General features: G+C 48.3%; 6 protein-coding genes across 6 annotated transcripts; 3 read left to right on the top strand and 3 right to left on the bottom strand.

Moving 5' to 3' along the window:
* Positions 1-4: 4 nt before the first annotated feature.
* On the bottom strand, positions 5-1,040 carry Triagg1_5942 (uncharacterized protein; the record flags this gene model as incomplete). The annotated part of the gene is made up of 4 exons (XM_062900511.1): positions 5-128; positions 183-429; positions 507-758; positions 842-1,040. 4 exons carry the CDS (start codon positions 1,038-1,040, stop codon positions 5-7), a joined length of 822 nt encoding a protein of 273 aa, XP_062755143.1.
* Positions 1,041-1,742: 702 nt separating this feature from the next.
* On the top strand, positions 1,743-3,620 carry Triagg1_5941 (uncharacterized protein; the record flags this gene model as incomplete). Its single annotated transcript, XM_062900510.1, has 3 exons — positions 1,743-2,477; positions 2,542-3,033; positions 3,102-3,620. 3 exons carry the CDS (start codon positions 1,743-1,745, stop codon positions 3,618-3,620), a joined length of 1,746 nt encoding a protein of 581 aa, XP_062755142.1.
* A 697-nt stretch (positions 3,621-4,317) lies between these two features.
* Positions 4,318-5,446, top strand: Triagg1_5940 (uncharacterized protein; the record flags this gene model as incomplete). Its single annotated transcript, XM_062900509.1, has 5 exons — positions 4,318-4,577; positions 4,648-4,886; positions 4,948-5,060; positions 5,129-5,209; positions 5,264-5,446. 5 exons carry the CDS (start codon positions 4,318-4,320, stop codon positions 5,444-5,446), a joined length of 876 nt encoding a protein of 291 aa, XP_062755141.1.
* Positions 5,447-5,859: 413 nt separating this feature from the next.
* Positions 5,860-7,504, bottom strand: Triagg1_5939 (uncharacterized protein; the record flags this gene model as incomplete). Its single annotated transcript, XM_062900508.1, has 6 exons — positions 5,860-5,992; positions 6,048-6,126; positions 6,187-6,382; positions 6,439-6,499; positions 6,558-7,024; positions 7,085-7,504. 6 exons carry the CDS (start codon positions 7,502-7,504, stop codon positions 5,860-5,862), a joined length of 1,356 nt encoding a protein of 451 aa, XP_062755140.1.
* A 965-nt stretch (positions 7,505-8,469) lies between these two features.
* Triagg1_5938 (transcriptional regulator family: Fungal Specific TF) lies at positions 8,470-10,733 on the bottom strand (the record flags this gene model as incomplete). Its single annotated transcript, XM_062900507.1, has 5 exons — positions 8,470-8,528; positions 8,587-8,774; positions 8,827-9,384; positions 9,445-9,839; positions 9,906-10,733. The coding sequence occupies 5 exons, from the start codon at positions 10,731-10,733 to the stop codon at positions 8,470-8,472; spliced, it is 2,028 nt and encodes a 675-aa protein (XP_062755139.1).
* An 875-nt stretch (positions 10,734-11,608) lies between these two features.
* Triagg1_5937 (uncharacterized protein) lies at positions 11,609-12,688 on the top strand (the record flags this gene model as incomplete). Its single annotated transcript, XM_062900505.1, has 2 exons — positions 11,609-11,910; positions 11,977-12,688. 2 exons carry the CDS (start codon positions 11,609-11,611, stop codon positions 12,686-12,688), a joined length of 1,014 nt encoding a protein of 337 aa, XP_062755138.1.
* Positions 12,689-13,323: the final 635 nt, after the last annotated feature.

The raw sequence follows: 13,323 nt of genomic DNA, 5'->3' as shown, positions 1-13,323 counted from the left end.
GAGATTACGCAGTTTTGATGCCACTCAAAAATCTAACAATAGCATCCCCGACTTCCTCAGGCGATTCAATGCAGTACCAGTGGCCAGTTTTATCGAGAATTTGGAGTTCCTTATCTTTTGAGCCCCAGCTTTGCAACGAGTAAGCAATTTGCCATATACTTGGAGGAAATGCGGTTACATACCTGTCAAATACTTTTTGCGAGAGCTCAATCGGGCAAACATAGTCTTCAGCGCCGTTGACGAGCAAGAGAGGGGTGCTGATGCTCGCATAATCTGGGACCGAGGCAGATGCAATGGCTGTGCAGTTTGCAATATAGCCTTCCGGAGTTTGAGCCAGCAGGAGAGTGCGAATGAAGGCGCGTTGCAGCGGTGTGGATGAAGATGCCGTTCCAATTCTAGGAATGACATCTACCAAAGCATCCATTCCATCTAAATTAGCCAGTTAATACTGGATCACATGGTTTCTCGGCGCCTCAAATAGCGACAAGTGGCTGGCATGTTCTCACTTTGTTGAACTTTGGCAATCCTATCTTGGAGCGCTTTCGTGAGGGTCTCGTTTGGGTAAACAGGGCCCAAAAGTACAGTGCCAGCAAAGTCGTAGCGAAGAGTGGCTTCAGGAGCAACAATTCCTCCCATGGAATGGCCCACTATAACGGTGCGACGGGCTGAGATATTGAGAGCTGACAAGGCGGCACCAATATCATCGATGATGGTATCGAGGCTACCGCCCGGACCAGTCAATGGGGTTAATGCGGCGCCTTTGTCATTTTGAGTCAGGTTAGAAGTAGCGCATAGTAGAAAGGTTGCAAGGCATGAAGGAATCTATAGGTTATGTGCGCACCATGGGAATCCAGTGCCAAGCAGGAGTATCCTGCGTCTACAAGCTTCGGGATAACCGGAGCATAATAAGAGCTCGAAGAACCCAAGCCATGAATGAGGACGATGTTTTTTATACCGTCAGACGACGAGGTTGTAGTGGGAGGCGCATTCAAGGTATAGTATAGTTGCCGGTCTCGGTCTTGTAGCTTGAGGAACGGCATGGCTCGGGATGTCTTTTAGCGAATAGCCTTCTCGATCAGATAGTCCTGCGTAAATAGAGCTAGTGAGCGCCTCAAACTCTTGATCTGGCATACATGAGGGATGGGCATGGGCGTTACCCCTGCTTAAGAGACAGGCGGATGGGACTCACGCGGATAGATGCGGTACACTGAGATCTTTCGGGCTGTTTGATTCCGCCGATGGATATCCGACCTTGTTAATGAATAGTTGTGCAGAAAGGCTTCAGTATGAGGGGAGAGCAATGATGTAAGATGGTCTTGAAGATGTGACGGTGTCGGTTAAGGGCGCGCGGCCCCGCTGAGTGTCGGAGTCCGGGTTTGGGGAAATCGGATACGGGATCCCGAGATGGCAAAGACGAATTTAGGCGTATTGAGCGGCAAATGTCATTATCGTGGATCCGTCAATTTTCAGCTGAGAATCTCCCAAGTAATCATTTTCTCTGGATTTGTGTTATCTGTGTTCTTTGGTTAAGCTCAGGATTTAGACAGCGAGTTTCCGTCGACTTCATCTCCACCACAGAGTTGACAGCAGGGGCATTTTCACATCGCCACCAGAACCACCAAATTGGCGTTTACGACTTATAAAATCGCCTCAAAACGATATATTGATACTACGAGAAACAAATCCGTTGTCAACCGTTTGTTTCAGCAGCGCTTCATCAGTACTGGCCCTTTTCCGCGATCATGAACGGGACGTCAATACATACGTACTCTTCCAAGAAAGAGGCCCTTACCATTCTGCAGTACCTCTGCAATCAATTTGATCCTATGTCGTTGCCTGTTGGAGTAGCGAGACGATCAGATCATGTCCAATTTGTCGCGGAGCGAGATGAGCCTTATTTTCCTATCCCGTTCAAGGAAACAGAAACAACAGCAGCGCTCAAGGCAATTGAAGCATCGGTTGCATCCCTTCTCGCAGATACACGGCAAGAGGGACAGGCTCCTGAAAGAAAAATTGTGGTCGATCTTGAAAAGACAACAGCTTTCCTGTTTCAAGCGTACTTGGCCAGAGTCGGGGGATATGGAAAGCTTGATAAGGGGGTCAAGAACATGTTAAAAGGTTTGTGTGCAACAAAATCTATGCCAACTGCCCACTTTGCTAACCTCTCGCCGAATGTAGACACGGATTTTCTGCAGGCACAATCTGATCCGTATCGCCGCATGTCTGCCAATTTATATGCCACCAAAAACCCTAATGAGTATTACCATATCCATGGATCATTAGAAGCGTCGACGACGCTGAAGATGGTTGGACTAGAACCGCATCGGCCTGATTTGGCGACACATGAGGATATTGTGCAAACGATTGAATCTGCAGTGAAGAATTTTACCGTCGATGAATTAGAGGAGTTAAATGCGCAGAATAGACAAGCTGGGATTAAAGCATTTACACATGCTGAATTTCTCAAAACTCCGCACGTAAGTCGGCATTTTGAAGGGGTGGAATCATAGCTAGGGAGGCGTATACTCATCTGATTCACAGGGCAAAACAAACATTTCGCTTTCGCCATGGTCGGTTGAGGGTTTAGAAGATAAAACACCACAAATACCTCTCCCGACGAAAGATAGCCGACTTCTATCCGGCATCAAAGTGCTGGAGTTGTGTCGAATAATTGCTGGCCCTACAATCACTAGAATTCTGGGCGAATATGGTGCAGAAGTCATAAAAGTAACAGCTCCCTATCTCAGCGATGTGCCCTTCTTCCAAGTGGACGGAAACATGGGAAAGCGGGCCACGGATTTGGATCTCAAGTCTGCGGAGGGAAGAGAGGCTTTTGAGAAGCTCCTGGCCGATGCCGACGTTGTGGTTGACGGATACCGCCCTGGAGCAATTGCAAAACTGGGATACGGTCCCAAGCAACTTTCAGAATTGGCGATCAAGCGACGTAAAGGATTTGTCTACGTGAATGAGAATTGTTTTGGATACGAGGGCGAGTGGGCCTCTCGCCCTGGTTGGCAGCAGATTTCAGACTGCGTAAGATCCTCCCTCTTCCCCATCTGACTAATATCCCAATCATTAGTTTACTGACACAATAACCTTAGGTGACGGGCATCGCGTGGGAGCAAGGCAAGTTCATGGGTGTCAACGAACCCATGGTGCCCCCATTTCCCATCTCAGACTACGGTACTGGCTGTATCGGCGCCATTACAGCACTCATCGGCCTTTATCATCGAGCAACTCGCGGAGGCTCTTGGCACGGCAAAGCTTGCTTACTGCATTATGATCTACTCCTGTTCAAAGTCGGCTTGTTACCGGAGCACGTACAGCAGAAGCTTCGCGATACCATGGGTCCAGAAGTACTCGCTTTACGCTACCATAATAGCGTAGACCAGATCTCGGGGACGGTGCTGCGGCGTATGCGGGAAGTGTATCCCGACTTTGTGGAAAACCCAAAGTACCTGGATAAGTGGTATGCCGACAAGTATAAGGCGGAGGTTCATGCAGTGAAGCCGGTAGTTGAGATTGAGGGCTTAGAATTGGGATTCCGAAGGGCAAGCCGGCCGAACGGTTCGGATGAAGCGAAATGGGAAGTAGGCGAGGAAAAGGATTACCAATTGTAGTAGAAGTAGACTTACACGGGGTTCATTAGAAGACTAGAGATGGATGAAGCAATTTGCCTTGCGATAAAACAATCTCAGTATAACCTAATGTTGTATTGTTACGGTAAACAGATTGCGTAAGCGCACATCTATGCTTGGGGTTTCATCCTTCTCACGAGACTAGGACAATCAACCAGTACCAGGAACCTTATCCGACAACTCAACTTGAGTCGAATATTAATTCACGGCTTGTGAGGGGCTACAGGCGCTCTCTTGGGCTTTGATCCGCTGCCGAGCGGGTTATTAGCGCTCATCTTATGCGGGGGAGATTCTGAACCATCCAGTATGGGAATCTGGGATGTTATCCGACACTGCAGCCACATTCGGATTCGGATCGGGGGAACCCCGCGAGGCGGATACAGGACTCGGGGCATGGCTGAGGCGAAACGAACGAGGAAAACGAATGATTTGGGCGTCATTTTTTGGCTTATGCGCTCTTTGTTAATCGTCTATTTACTAATTGGAGGGCAGGGACGGGTATCAAGATCGATTCGGATACCCGTTGCATCCAAGTTATAAGGACGAACTCCAAGCTTGATACTTGCCACTTGAAACCAGACAATAATAGCATGTCGTACAATATTTAATTCTCCTCTCAACTCAACAATACGGACAGACTCAATCGCTAACTATATCTAAAACCACCAAAATTTTCAAGATGGGTTCCCAATCAACTGATGGCGGCCTTGGCCAAGAGTTCACAAGCCACGTTATTCAAGCTATGGGCCCAAACACAACCCCCAGGATGCGGACTGTGCTGTCTGCTCTCATCCAACATGTTCATGATTTTGCGCGCGAGGTCAACCTAACGACGGAGGAATGGTTGGCGGGAGTGGAAATGATCAACTGGGCAGGCCAGATGAGCAACAACAAGCGCAACGAGGGACAGCTGGTGTGCGATGTCATTGGCCTGGAATCGTATGTCGCTTCGCATGATGCCCGCTCTCGATTTTGCCTTTGATGATGGAAGAGCTGACACACCTTTTAGGCTGGTTGATGATATCACATACAGAGAAGCCAGCAAGACAGACAAGCCACCCACATCGTCTGCCATTCTCGGACCCTTTTGGCGTGCTGACGCGCCAATCCGAGAAAACGGCACTACCATCACATTCAACACCCCCAAGGATGGCTTGGTAGCTTACATGCATGGCCAAGTGACGGACGCTGAGACGGGCAAACCCCTCCCAAACACTTCAGTGGATGTTTGGCAGGCTTCAACAAACGGTATGAGTACACTGATGCTTCTGAATATGGATAGTCATTAAACAATGGGTGAAATAAATAGGTCTGTATGAGCAGCAGGATGACGATCAGATTGACTGCAATCTGCGCGGCAAGTTCATCACCGATGCAGAGGGTCGATATTCATTTTACTGTCTCCGTCCGACACCATATCCCGTAAGAATTCCCTGGAGACACGGATCAACATGTCCAAGGAAAATTAAATACTAATTTTCTACCAATAGATTCCTTTCGATGGTCCTGCAGGCAAATTGTTGAAGCTTATGGATCGTCACGAGTTCCGACCCGCACACATCCATCTCATTGTAAGGAGCCTTACTTCGTTACTCACTGTACATATTTCTAACTTGCAATTACAGGTTTCGACAGAAGGATATAGCCCGTTGACTACTCAAATATTTGACAAGGATTCCAAGTATCTCGAAGACGACAGCGTATTCGCGGTAAAGGATGGGTTGACTGTCGAGTTTAAGCCCCGTGAGGGAGACTCACAAGCGGAATGGGACCTAGAGTATAATGTGAAGCTGGCCAAGAAGAATTAACGATTATATGAATGCAAGTTAAGATTGTAGCTTTGTACGTTTGTTTATGTTTCTTCATGTAGTAATCAATATCCATATTCTGCGATTTTCACGTCATTCATTACACATCATCATTTACCGTTCATATGATATCGATGGGCAATTTCTTTTTTTTCTAATAGCATCACTGCATGCTATAACATGAAGAGATATGCATACATGCACGTCTATGTACATCGCAAACATTGATTAAGTGATGGAGTCTTGATTAATTGATTGAGACAGCAGCATCATTCGCACGGCACGATTGAAGAGATTAATTTGCGCTTCAAGATACGGCTTTCTTGTAAGCAATTGAGGATTTAGAATGAATATTTACAATTTTACTGCAGCCAATACGGTGACTACCTTATTATTACTCCAAGGATACAACCTCATGCCTCTTGTCCAATGATAATACCACTTGGAAGCTCCAGCCCAACTGGCAGTCCATGGATGTACTTTTCACGGAATGCAGCTCCACGCTTCTCTGCCAGAGCCTGTTCAATATCTTTGTACATGTCATATCTGTTTCGCTATTAGCCGCTTGTTATATACCGTAACCTAGTGTTACTTGACTTACGCATTCATCTCTTCAATGGTCAGCTTCTTTTTCTCGTCCTCAACTTTGTATGTCGAAATGTTCTTATTTTGTGAGAATCCTAGACAACTCTTTGTTTCAGTACTACCCAAATGAAATGACACGAATTAGCTTAACTCACCAATTCTCTCGTTAATGTTGTATGCTGCCTTTGCAGCCGCTGACTGCACCCTTGTCACTCTAGGGAGTCTGACAGTATCGTACACCGCCAGAGCTTCACCGATGTCTCCGCTGAAGTACTTTTCGCTGAAGAGAATTCCCAACGCAGCAGCATCTTCTATGGCCATGCAAGCACCTTGGCTCTGATGGGGCATCATCTGATGTTGTGTTAGTTCTGCTATAGCTGCATTCTTGAAAGAAAGGGAATTCATACCGGGTGTCCTGCATCACCCAGCAAGCAGACCATATTCTTCTGAATAAACGGATAAGGATCACTAGGTCATTGTAATCAGCAGACGGGTCAAAGTAGATTCAGTAATCTTGAATACTCACTGCACCCATAGCCGCCACGGCCGGATCTCTTTTCCAATCTTCAAATGTGACAGCACTTGTGAATCAAGATTCGGATATGGCGCAAGTAACTCTTCCACCGGCCTGTCATCATTTCCCCAAGTGTGTGTAGAGTAATCGCCCACAGATCGAGGAAAGAAGCAGTAATATGATAGAAGCTTGCCTCCGTTGCACGGCGACAAAACAATCTTGTCCCATTTACCCTCTTGCCCGCCCCAATATTCCAGCGCGCTGTGCTGCGAGTAGTCAACGAGTCCAAGTTTGACGGCCTCTTCTGTCGTGACATTGGCATGGAGACAACTCTGCTCGGATGGTCGTTTCGCTGGACGTATGCCGATTTCGCTGCGGACAATTGAGCCGATGCCATCTGCACCGACGATGAGGTCGTGCTGAGCCGTAATACCGTTGGTGAATGTAATCTTGCCCGCTTCAATGTCAATGTTTTGACACTTTGCCGGAAAATATTAGCATTTCCACTTGTTTTCGAAACACTCAATCATTACACTCACCTGATGGTTCACTTCTAGCTTTGCTGGTGTCCCCTTGCCCTCTCCCAAGGCAGAATCCTTCAACATGGCATGCATGTATTGTCGGTGAAACATGTTATAAACATATCCCCATTTCTCTTCATAGTCGTCCAAATCATAGACGCTGACCGGCTCGCCCGTCTTCCAATCACGATTGATCAACTTCTTTAACACGACCGGATCTCCTTTCGCTACGTCGACTCCCCATTCGTGAAGCCAGCGTGTACCGTTTGCGGCACATGAGACTGAGGCGCCTACTTCACCTGCAAAGTCGTGCTTTTCGTAGATGGTTACATCGTGGCCGGCGCGACGGAGGGCAATGGCAACGGACATGCCACCGATACCACCTCCGACAACTCCGACACTGAGACGTCTCCAACCTGAGGGGAAATTTGAGCCCATTTTGAAAGATTAAAGAAGAAAAAGATGATATTACAGTGTAGTTGTATTTGATTAGTGAGGACTGCCTCGAGGATATATTTGAGAGTAAAAACCACGATGTCGGTGCTGGGTGAAACCGAAGTTTATCTATCTCCATGTCCTCTAACACGGGTACACGGTGATTCATGGAGCGGAAAAGGACTCTGCACAGATCAAGCTGCGAACGTATCACGTCAAATCTCATCTCTCGTCCTTATCTCTCCCTTGCTGCCGCCATTCACGTCAGTGCCTTGTGATAGACGCCGAGATGGGAAAAGCTGAGTGGCTTATCGCGGATGTTGTCGGCTATGCCCCTTGGCGCATGGGCAGGTGTCATAGCCGCTTCAAGGTTGGCACAAGCCTCAGAGAAAGGGGCTATACACCTCTGCCGTGTTTTTTGACCAATGAATAATACCCGATGCGTGCTCTATAGCCGTCACTCCTCCGCAAACTTTGTCATAGAAACTTGATTGATGCTCTGTTGGATGGGCGGAGGCGGCCAACATACATACTTGTGGTATGCTTATCACTGTTGGCCACCGCATTAAGAGGTGCTTTATCCGACGCACTGTGAATGGCACTTGGCTTAGACATGCAATGTTATTCACGTACTCAAATTGTGCATATAGGCATCCATAAGATTGAGAACTGGGGTGTTTATACTTGGTTGAATCTATATATTGGCAACACATTACTCCAGAATATATATAGTACAGCAGAAATTTGAGAACAAAGGTCTCATCTGTGCGTCATAGTCACCAACTATGGTACCCTCTAGGGCCAGAACGACCTTTGGTTAAAAAAAGGAAAACTATCCCACTGTGACAGATCCAGACTGTCCCATCCTCGTAACATATCTTCATCCATCTCTGCAGACTGAGCCGGTAGATCGGTACTCCAGACTCCACCAATTTCTCCAACTGGGACAGAAAGCCCTCCAGTATTATTTAGAGGCAGAGCCTCATTGTCGTTGGTGATGTTGTCTTGACTAGAGTCTCCTCCGTCGCTAAAAGATACCAGCTTTCCAACGTACCTATTTCGAGGGCGTGAAGACAGTTTCATACGTCGTTTCGTGATTGCATTGGATAGGAGGCCTAGAATTTCCGAATAATGGCTGGCCTGGGGGCTTTGAATGCCCAAGAAGTCGAGGACGTCTTTGGCGCTGCGGAAGGCTACTTCAACCTCGTAATCTAGCTCTCTTTTCGCAAACATGTCAAATCCAAGAATAAGCCCAGCAGCGAATATCAAGGCCCTAAGTCTAGCTGTTAGCTCTTGGTCTAACTCTACTCACACAGATACCTTACTTTAATATGCACATATTACCAAGCAGTAACCCTGACTTGTGTGCTTCCGAGCATGTCTGTACCAGATATACTGCCGCATCGAGGCAGGCGGATGCCATGGGTGAGGACGAAGGTGTTGCGGAATCGCGGCGAGATGTGAGCCTGGATATCAGTATAGGCCGAGTGACAAGAGTGATGGCAAAATAGTAGAGGCAAGCGACGTGTATGCTGTCCGTTGCCGCTCTCTGCGACGGAGAGCCTTTAGGTGTAAGAGGATTGCGGAGAAAGCTGGGAAGACTTTTGCTCCAGTCTTCAATCTTGTTCAATAATGATTCCACCATGCCTGTGGACACAACTTTCCTCCCGTACAGGGCGTCGACGCTTTCATTAATGATGGTAAGTATTTTATACGACGCAAATAAACTTGCAGTGCGTGAATCGGGCCGCGAGGCTAACGGCTGATATGAAGCGATGATGCTGGTATCAAGTTCCGCTCTTAGGCCAGCAGTTGCAGGCGGCCTCCCGAGTATAGAGCATACCAGCATATCCAAGACGCATAGACTCATCCAAATGTGAAGCCTGTAAAATCAGTTAGCTCTGGTTAGCAGACGGTGAGAATCTTCACCAGAGTCAACCTACCTCAACTGACATGATGGATTCTTCAAGTCTGTGTAAGAATGTGGGCTGTGCATTCCAAGGGCAACTGCAGCTCTCGATGCAATCCCCAAGTACATGAATGCAGTATTTCTCCGACAGTGACCAAGCATATAAAAGGCCATTAGAAGAAAGGCGCGGACCATGTCAATATTTGGGTCCTCCAGCATGCCAGCGAATGCACGCTGCTGTGCTTGACGAAAATAAGCTGGTCCGATCTGTTGTGCATCCATTGGAGATTTGCATTGAGCGCCGATGGCTATCACAAGGTCGACGGTGGCATGTTGGCATGGGTTGAGAGACTGAACCCCATCAGTTCCAGTCTTTAACAGAATATCCTCTATTTCTGTTGGCCCAAAGATATCTAAAAGCCCACCAGTCTTGATATACGATTAGCACCGTCGGTAGGAAATAAAGGATGGAAGTTTTTTTGTCGCCATGCTTACAGCAGCTTCAAAGGTGCGAGCGTAGAGTAGACTGCCCTCTAAATCTATGTTGCAATTGGTTGGCTCTAAACCATTGGAGTCAACAGCCGAGGGCTCTGTCTCTAGCATACTATCGCGCTTCTCATTGTGAGAAAATTGGGAGGGCCCAATTTGAGCCGTCACAGTATCTCTAATGAGCTGAAGGAACGATAGAGATGCAGCCTCGCCGATATAGACTATACGGGATGCCGGTATTAGTTCATCGTGATTCAGCATGTATAGCGTGCTCAGATGATGGTATGACGCCTTACCTCGTTCTCCTCGTAGATTCAGTAGCATCCGGGCATGCGACTCCGGTTCTAGAGCCGGAGACCCCGGCCTCGCTGGTAATTGCGTCGACGGGTGTGCGGATCTATTCGTGGTCGCATCGGACATGCTTATTCGGGAATCGGACGGAGTAAGCGGCTGGTAATCGGCATCTGCTTCATTGTCCATAGAAGCTGTTTCACCCTCTGGGCACCACTCCGGAGCAACAACCTGACCAAACCCATCCCGGCCCCACGCAGACTCTTGCGGAAGCTGATCCAGCGAGGCATCCAGGCTATCCGGGACACCGTCTCCACCGCTCGGTGAGGCCGGGACCTGCTCCGGGGCCGAGCTCCTTGTCCGAGGCGGAAGCCTTCGGGAGCCTCGAGGCCGATGGGTGAGATAGCACGAGTCTCCGATGCCGCGTCTCTGGCAGGCAGTACACGGGACCGTGGCACTGCACCGCTTCTTGGACGCGCGGCAAAAGTTGCATGCTTCAGCGGCTCGCTGGCGCTGACTTGGGTGAACCTTTGGCCGCGGCATCTTGTCGTCGGGAATTCGATAGACCAAGACAGTCGCTAGCGATTATCCGCTCTAGCCTGCGTATGAAAGAATGGCTTGAAGGGGTCGTACGCGACAACAGGCCACCACAGGCTCATCATGTGTAATTCGGCTCGCGTCTTGGGGCTCTGCGAGCATTGTGAGACAGGGGGGGATCCCCCAGACACAGGGCTTTCCAGATTCTTGTTCAAATTTGTCCCCCAGGTGACGACGCGGTTGAGCTTCCAAGGCCGGCGAGTTGATAGGACTGAGACGCCGGTTATCGTACTTGATTGTCCAAGCTATCAAGACGTGACTGTATCCGCGGACAGTCTATCAGAAAATAATACTGTGCGGTTATCGCTCCCTGGTCCTCTTCCCCGCATCCTCTGCCTCGAATCCAATCACCTCCAGCTCATCAGCCGTTGATACCCACCGCCGCCCGCTCCGTCACCTCGTCAAAGTCTAGTTCAGGCGCGGGAAGAGCATCGCCGGGGCCGAAACCCACCAGCCCCTCAGCTTACTCCTAGCTTCGATCTATGTGATGGGGCTGTTCTACACCCATGGAAGGGACGTCATCCGCCAGTCTCCGCCAATATATTGAGTTGACTGATCTTCAGCCGCCAGCGGAAGAGGGACAGCAGATGAGGGGTGTCGTGTTGAGAACTTGAATGCGGTTGGCGACTCAATTCATAAATGCGCGAGGCCGACGAATGTAGGAGGGCTGGTTCTTACTTATACTCAGTCCCCGAACAATTCTTTGCTCGGGCAAATAACCATTTCCTCGTCGTCGTTACCATCTATAGCTACCACTTCTTTCCCACTGATTAATACAATCTTGAAGATAAGCCTACTCATTAACTTCTAAACCCGCAAACATGCTCGGAAAAGTAGCTCTTGAGGAGGCATTTGCCTTACCTCGCATGCAGGAGAAGACAAGGTGGTGGGCGTCGCTCTTCGCCGTCAACCCTGATCAACACGCACACGAGATGACAGATATTACCAACACGCGCATTGCATATATGGACAAGCATGGCGTTGGCTACACATTACTTTCTTACACAGCACCAGGTGTGCAAGATATCTGGGACAGCAAAGAAGCACAAGCATTCGCCGTTGAGATCAACGATTACATTGCCGGTGCCATCAAGGACCACCCTGACCGATTTGGCGCCTTGGCGTAAGTACCGAGCAGAATGACATTGACATGTTAAATCCCTTGGTCGAAGCTAACACCAAAACTCAGAACTCTCTCTATGCATGATCCTGCTGAAGCAGCGGCAGAACTAAAACGATGTGTAACCCAACTGGGTTTCAAGGGTGCACTTGTCAATGACACACAGCGAGCTGGTGCCGATGGAGATGACATGGTTTTCTACGATGGACCAGAGTGGGATGTTTTCTGGTCCACTGTTACCGAATTAGATGTTCCCTTCTATCTGCACCCTAGAAATCCCACGGGAACTATTCACGACAAGCTCTGGGCCAAGCGCAAGTGGCTCATTGGACCTCCGCTCAGCTTTGCTCAGGGTGTGAGCCTGCATCTCCTAGGCATGGTCACAAACGGTGTCTTTGACAGACATCCCAAGCTCCAAGTCATCATTGGCCACTTGGGAGAGCATATTCCCTTTGATCTGTGGAGAATCAACCACTGGTTCGAGGACGTCAAGAAGCCACTCGGTCTGGATTGCAAGAAGACGATCCGAGAATACTTTGCCCAGAACATCTGGATCACCACTAGCGGCCATTTCTCAACACCCACATTGGAGTACTGCATCACAGAGCTTGGAGGTGCAGACCGCATCCTGTTCTCAATTGACTACCCGTTTGAATCCTTTGGTGATGCTTGTGACTGGTATGACGGAGTTACCTTGCAGAACGCAGATGATGTGAGGAAGATTGGAAAGGATAATGCAAAGAAGCTGTTCAAACTGGGAGCTTTCAAAGACTCGGCATAAAAAGGAACAACATGCAAAGTTTGCAGAATAGTCAAGCCCTTACATGTAGTTTTGGGCATCTCACGACAACGACAACCATTTCATGACAGAGGAAATGGGGCCGGCTTAGGACGCTATATAGACTATTGTATTTACAGCCTCTCACAAAAATTCCAAATAGCCAAAACACGTAGCAACTGTGACAAAATCCAGTGGCGAACCCGTTAGCCAAATAAATTCGGGCACTGGAAATCTTTACTTATACCCAATGTTCCTGGCACACGGGCTCAATCACGGTAATGTTACTCGTATCTAAAGCGCGTTCCAATAGGTTACTGGGACACCGGGGAAGATCAAAACATACCTATCGATCTAGATTTCACAGCATTTTAAATCTCCCCCAAGGCTAAAAGAATGCGGGTACGGGTACTGCCTAAAAGTTCAGATTACACATCCAAAATGTGCTCCATGCTTCACAGCACTCTTAGGCTCACCCAAGACCAGAAGATTTCCTTCCATTTTTGGCCACATTTATTTCGCCGTTGTATCAAATCATTTTACTATGTCACTTATTTATTTTTCCATTGATGTGAAAGGAATCACACTTCATGTATACATGAAGAATCCAAGAATACCGCATCATCGCACCCTACTCT

The sequence above is a fragment of the Trichoderma aggressivum genome, assembly GCF_033847375.1.
Source record: "Trichoderma aggressivum f. europaeum strain CBS 100526 chromosome Unknown scaffold_022, whole genome shotgun sequence".
Classification (NCBI taxonomy): domain Eukaryota; kingdom Fungi; phylum Ascomycota; class Sordariomycetes; order Hypocreales; family Hypocreaceae; genus Trichoderma; species Trichoderma aggressivum.
Note: the sequence above shows the minus strand (reverse complement) of the source record. Positions and strands in the feature narration are given on the sequence as shown.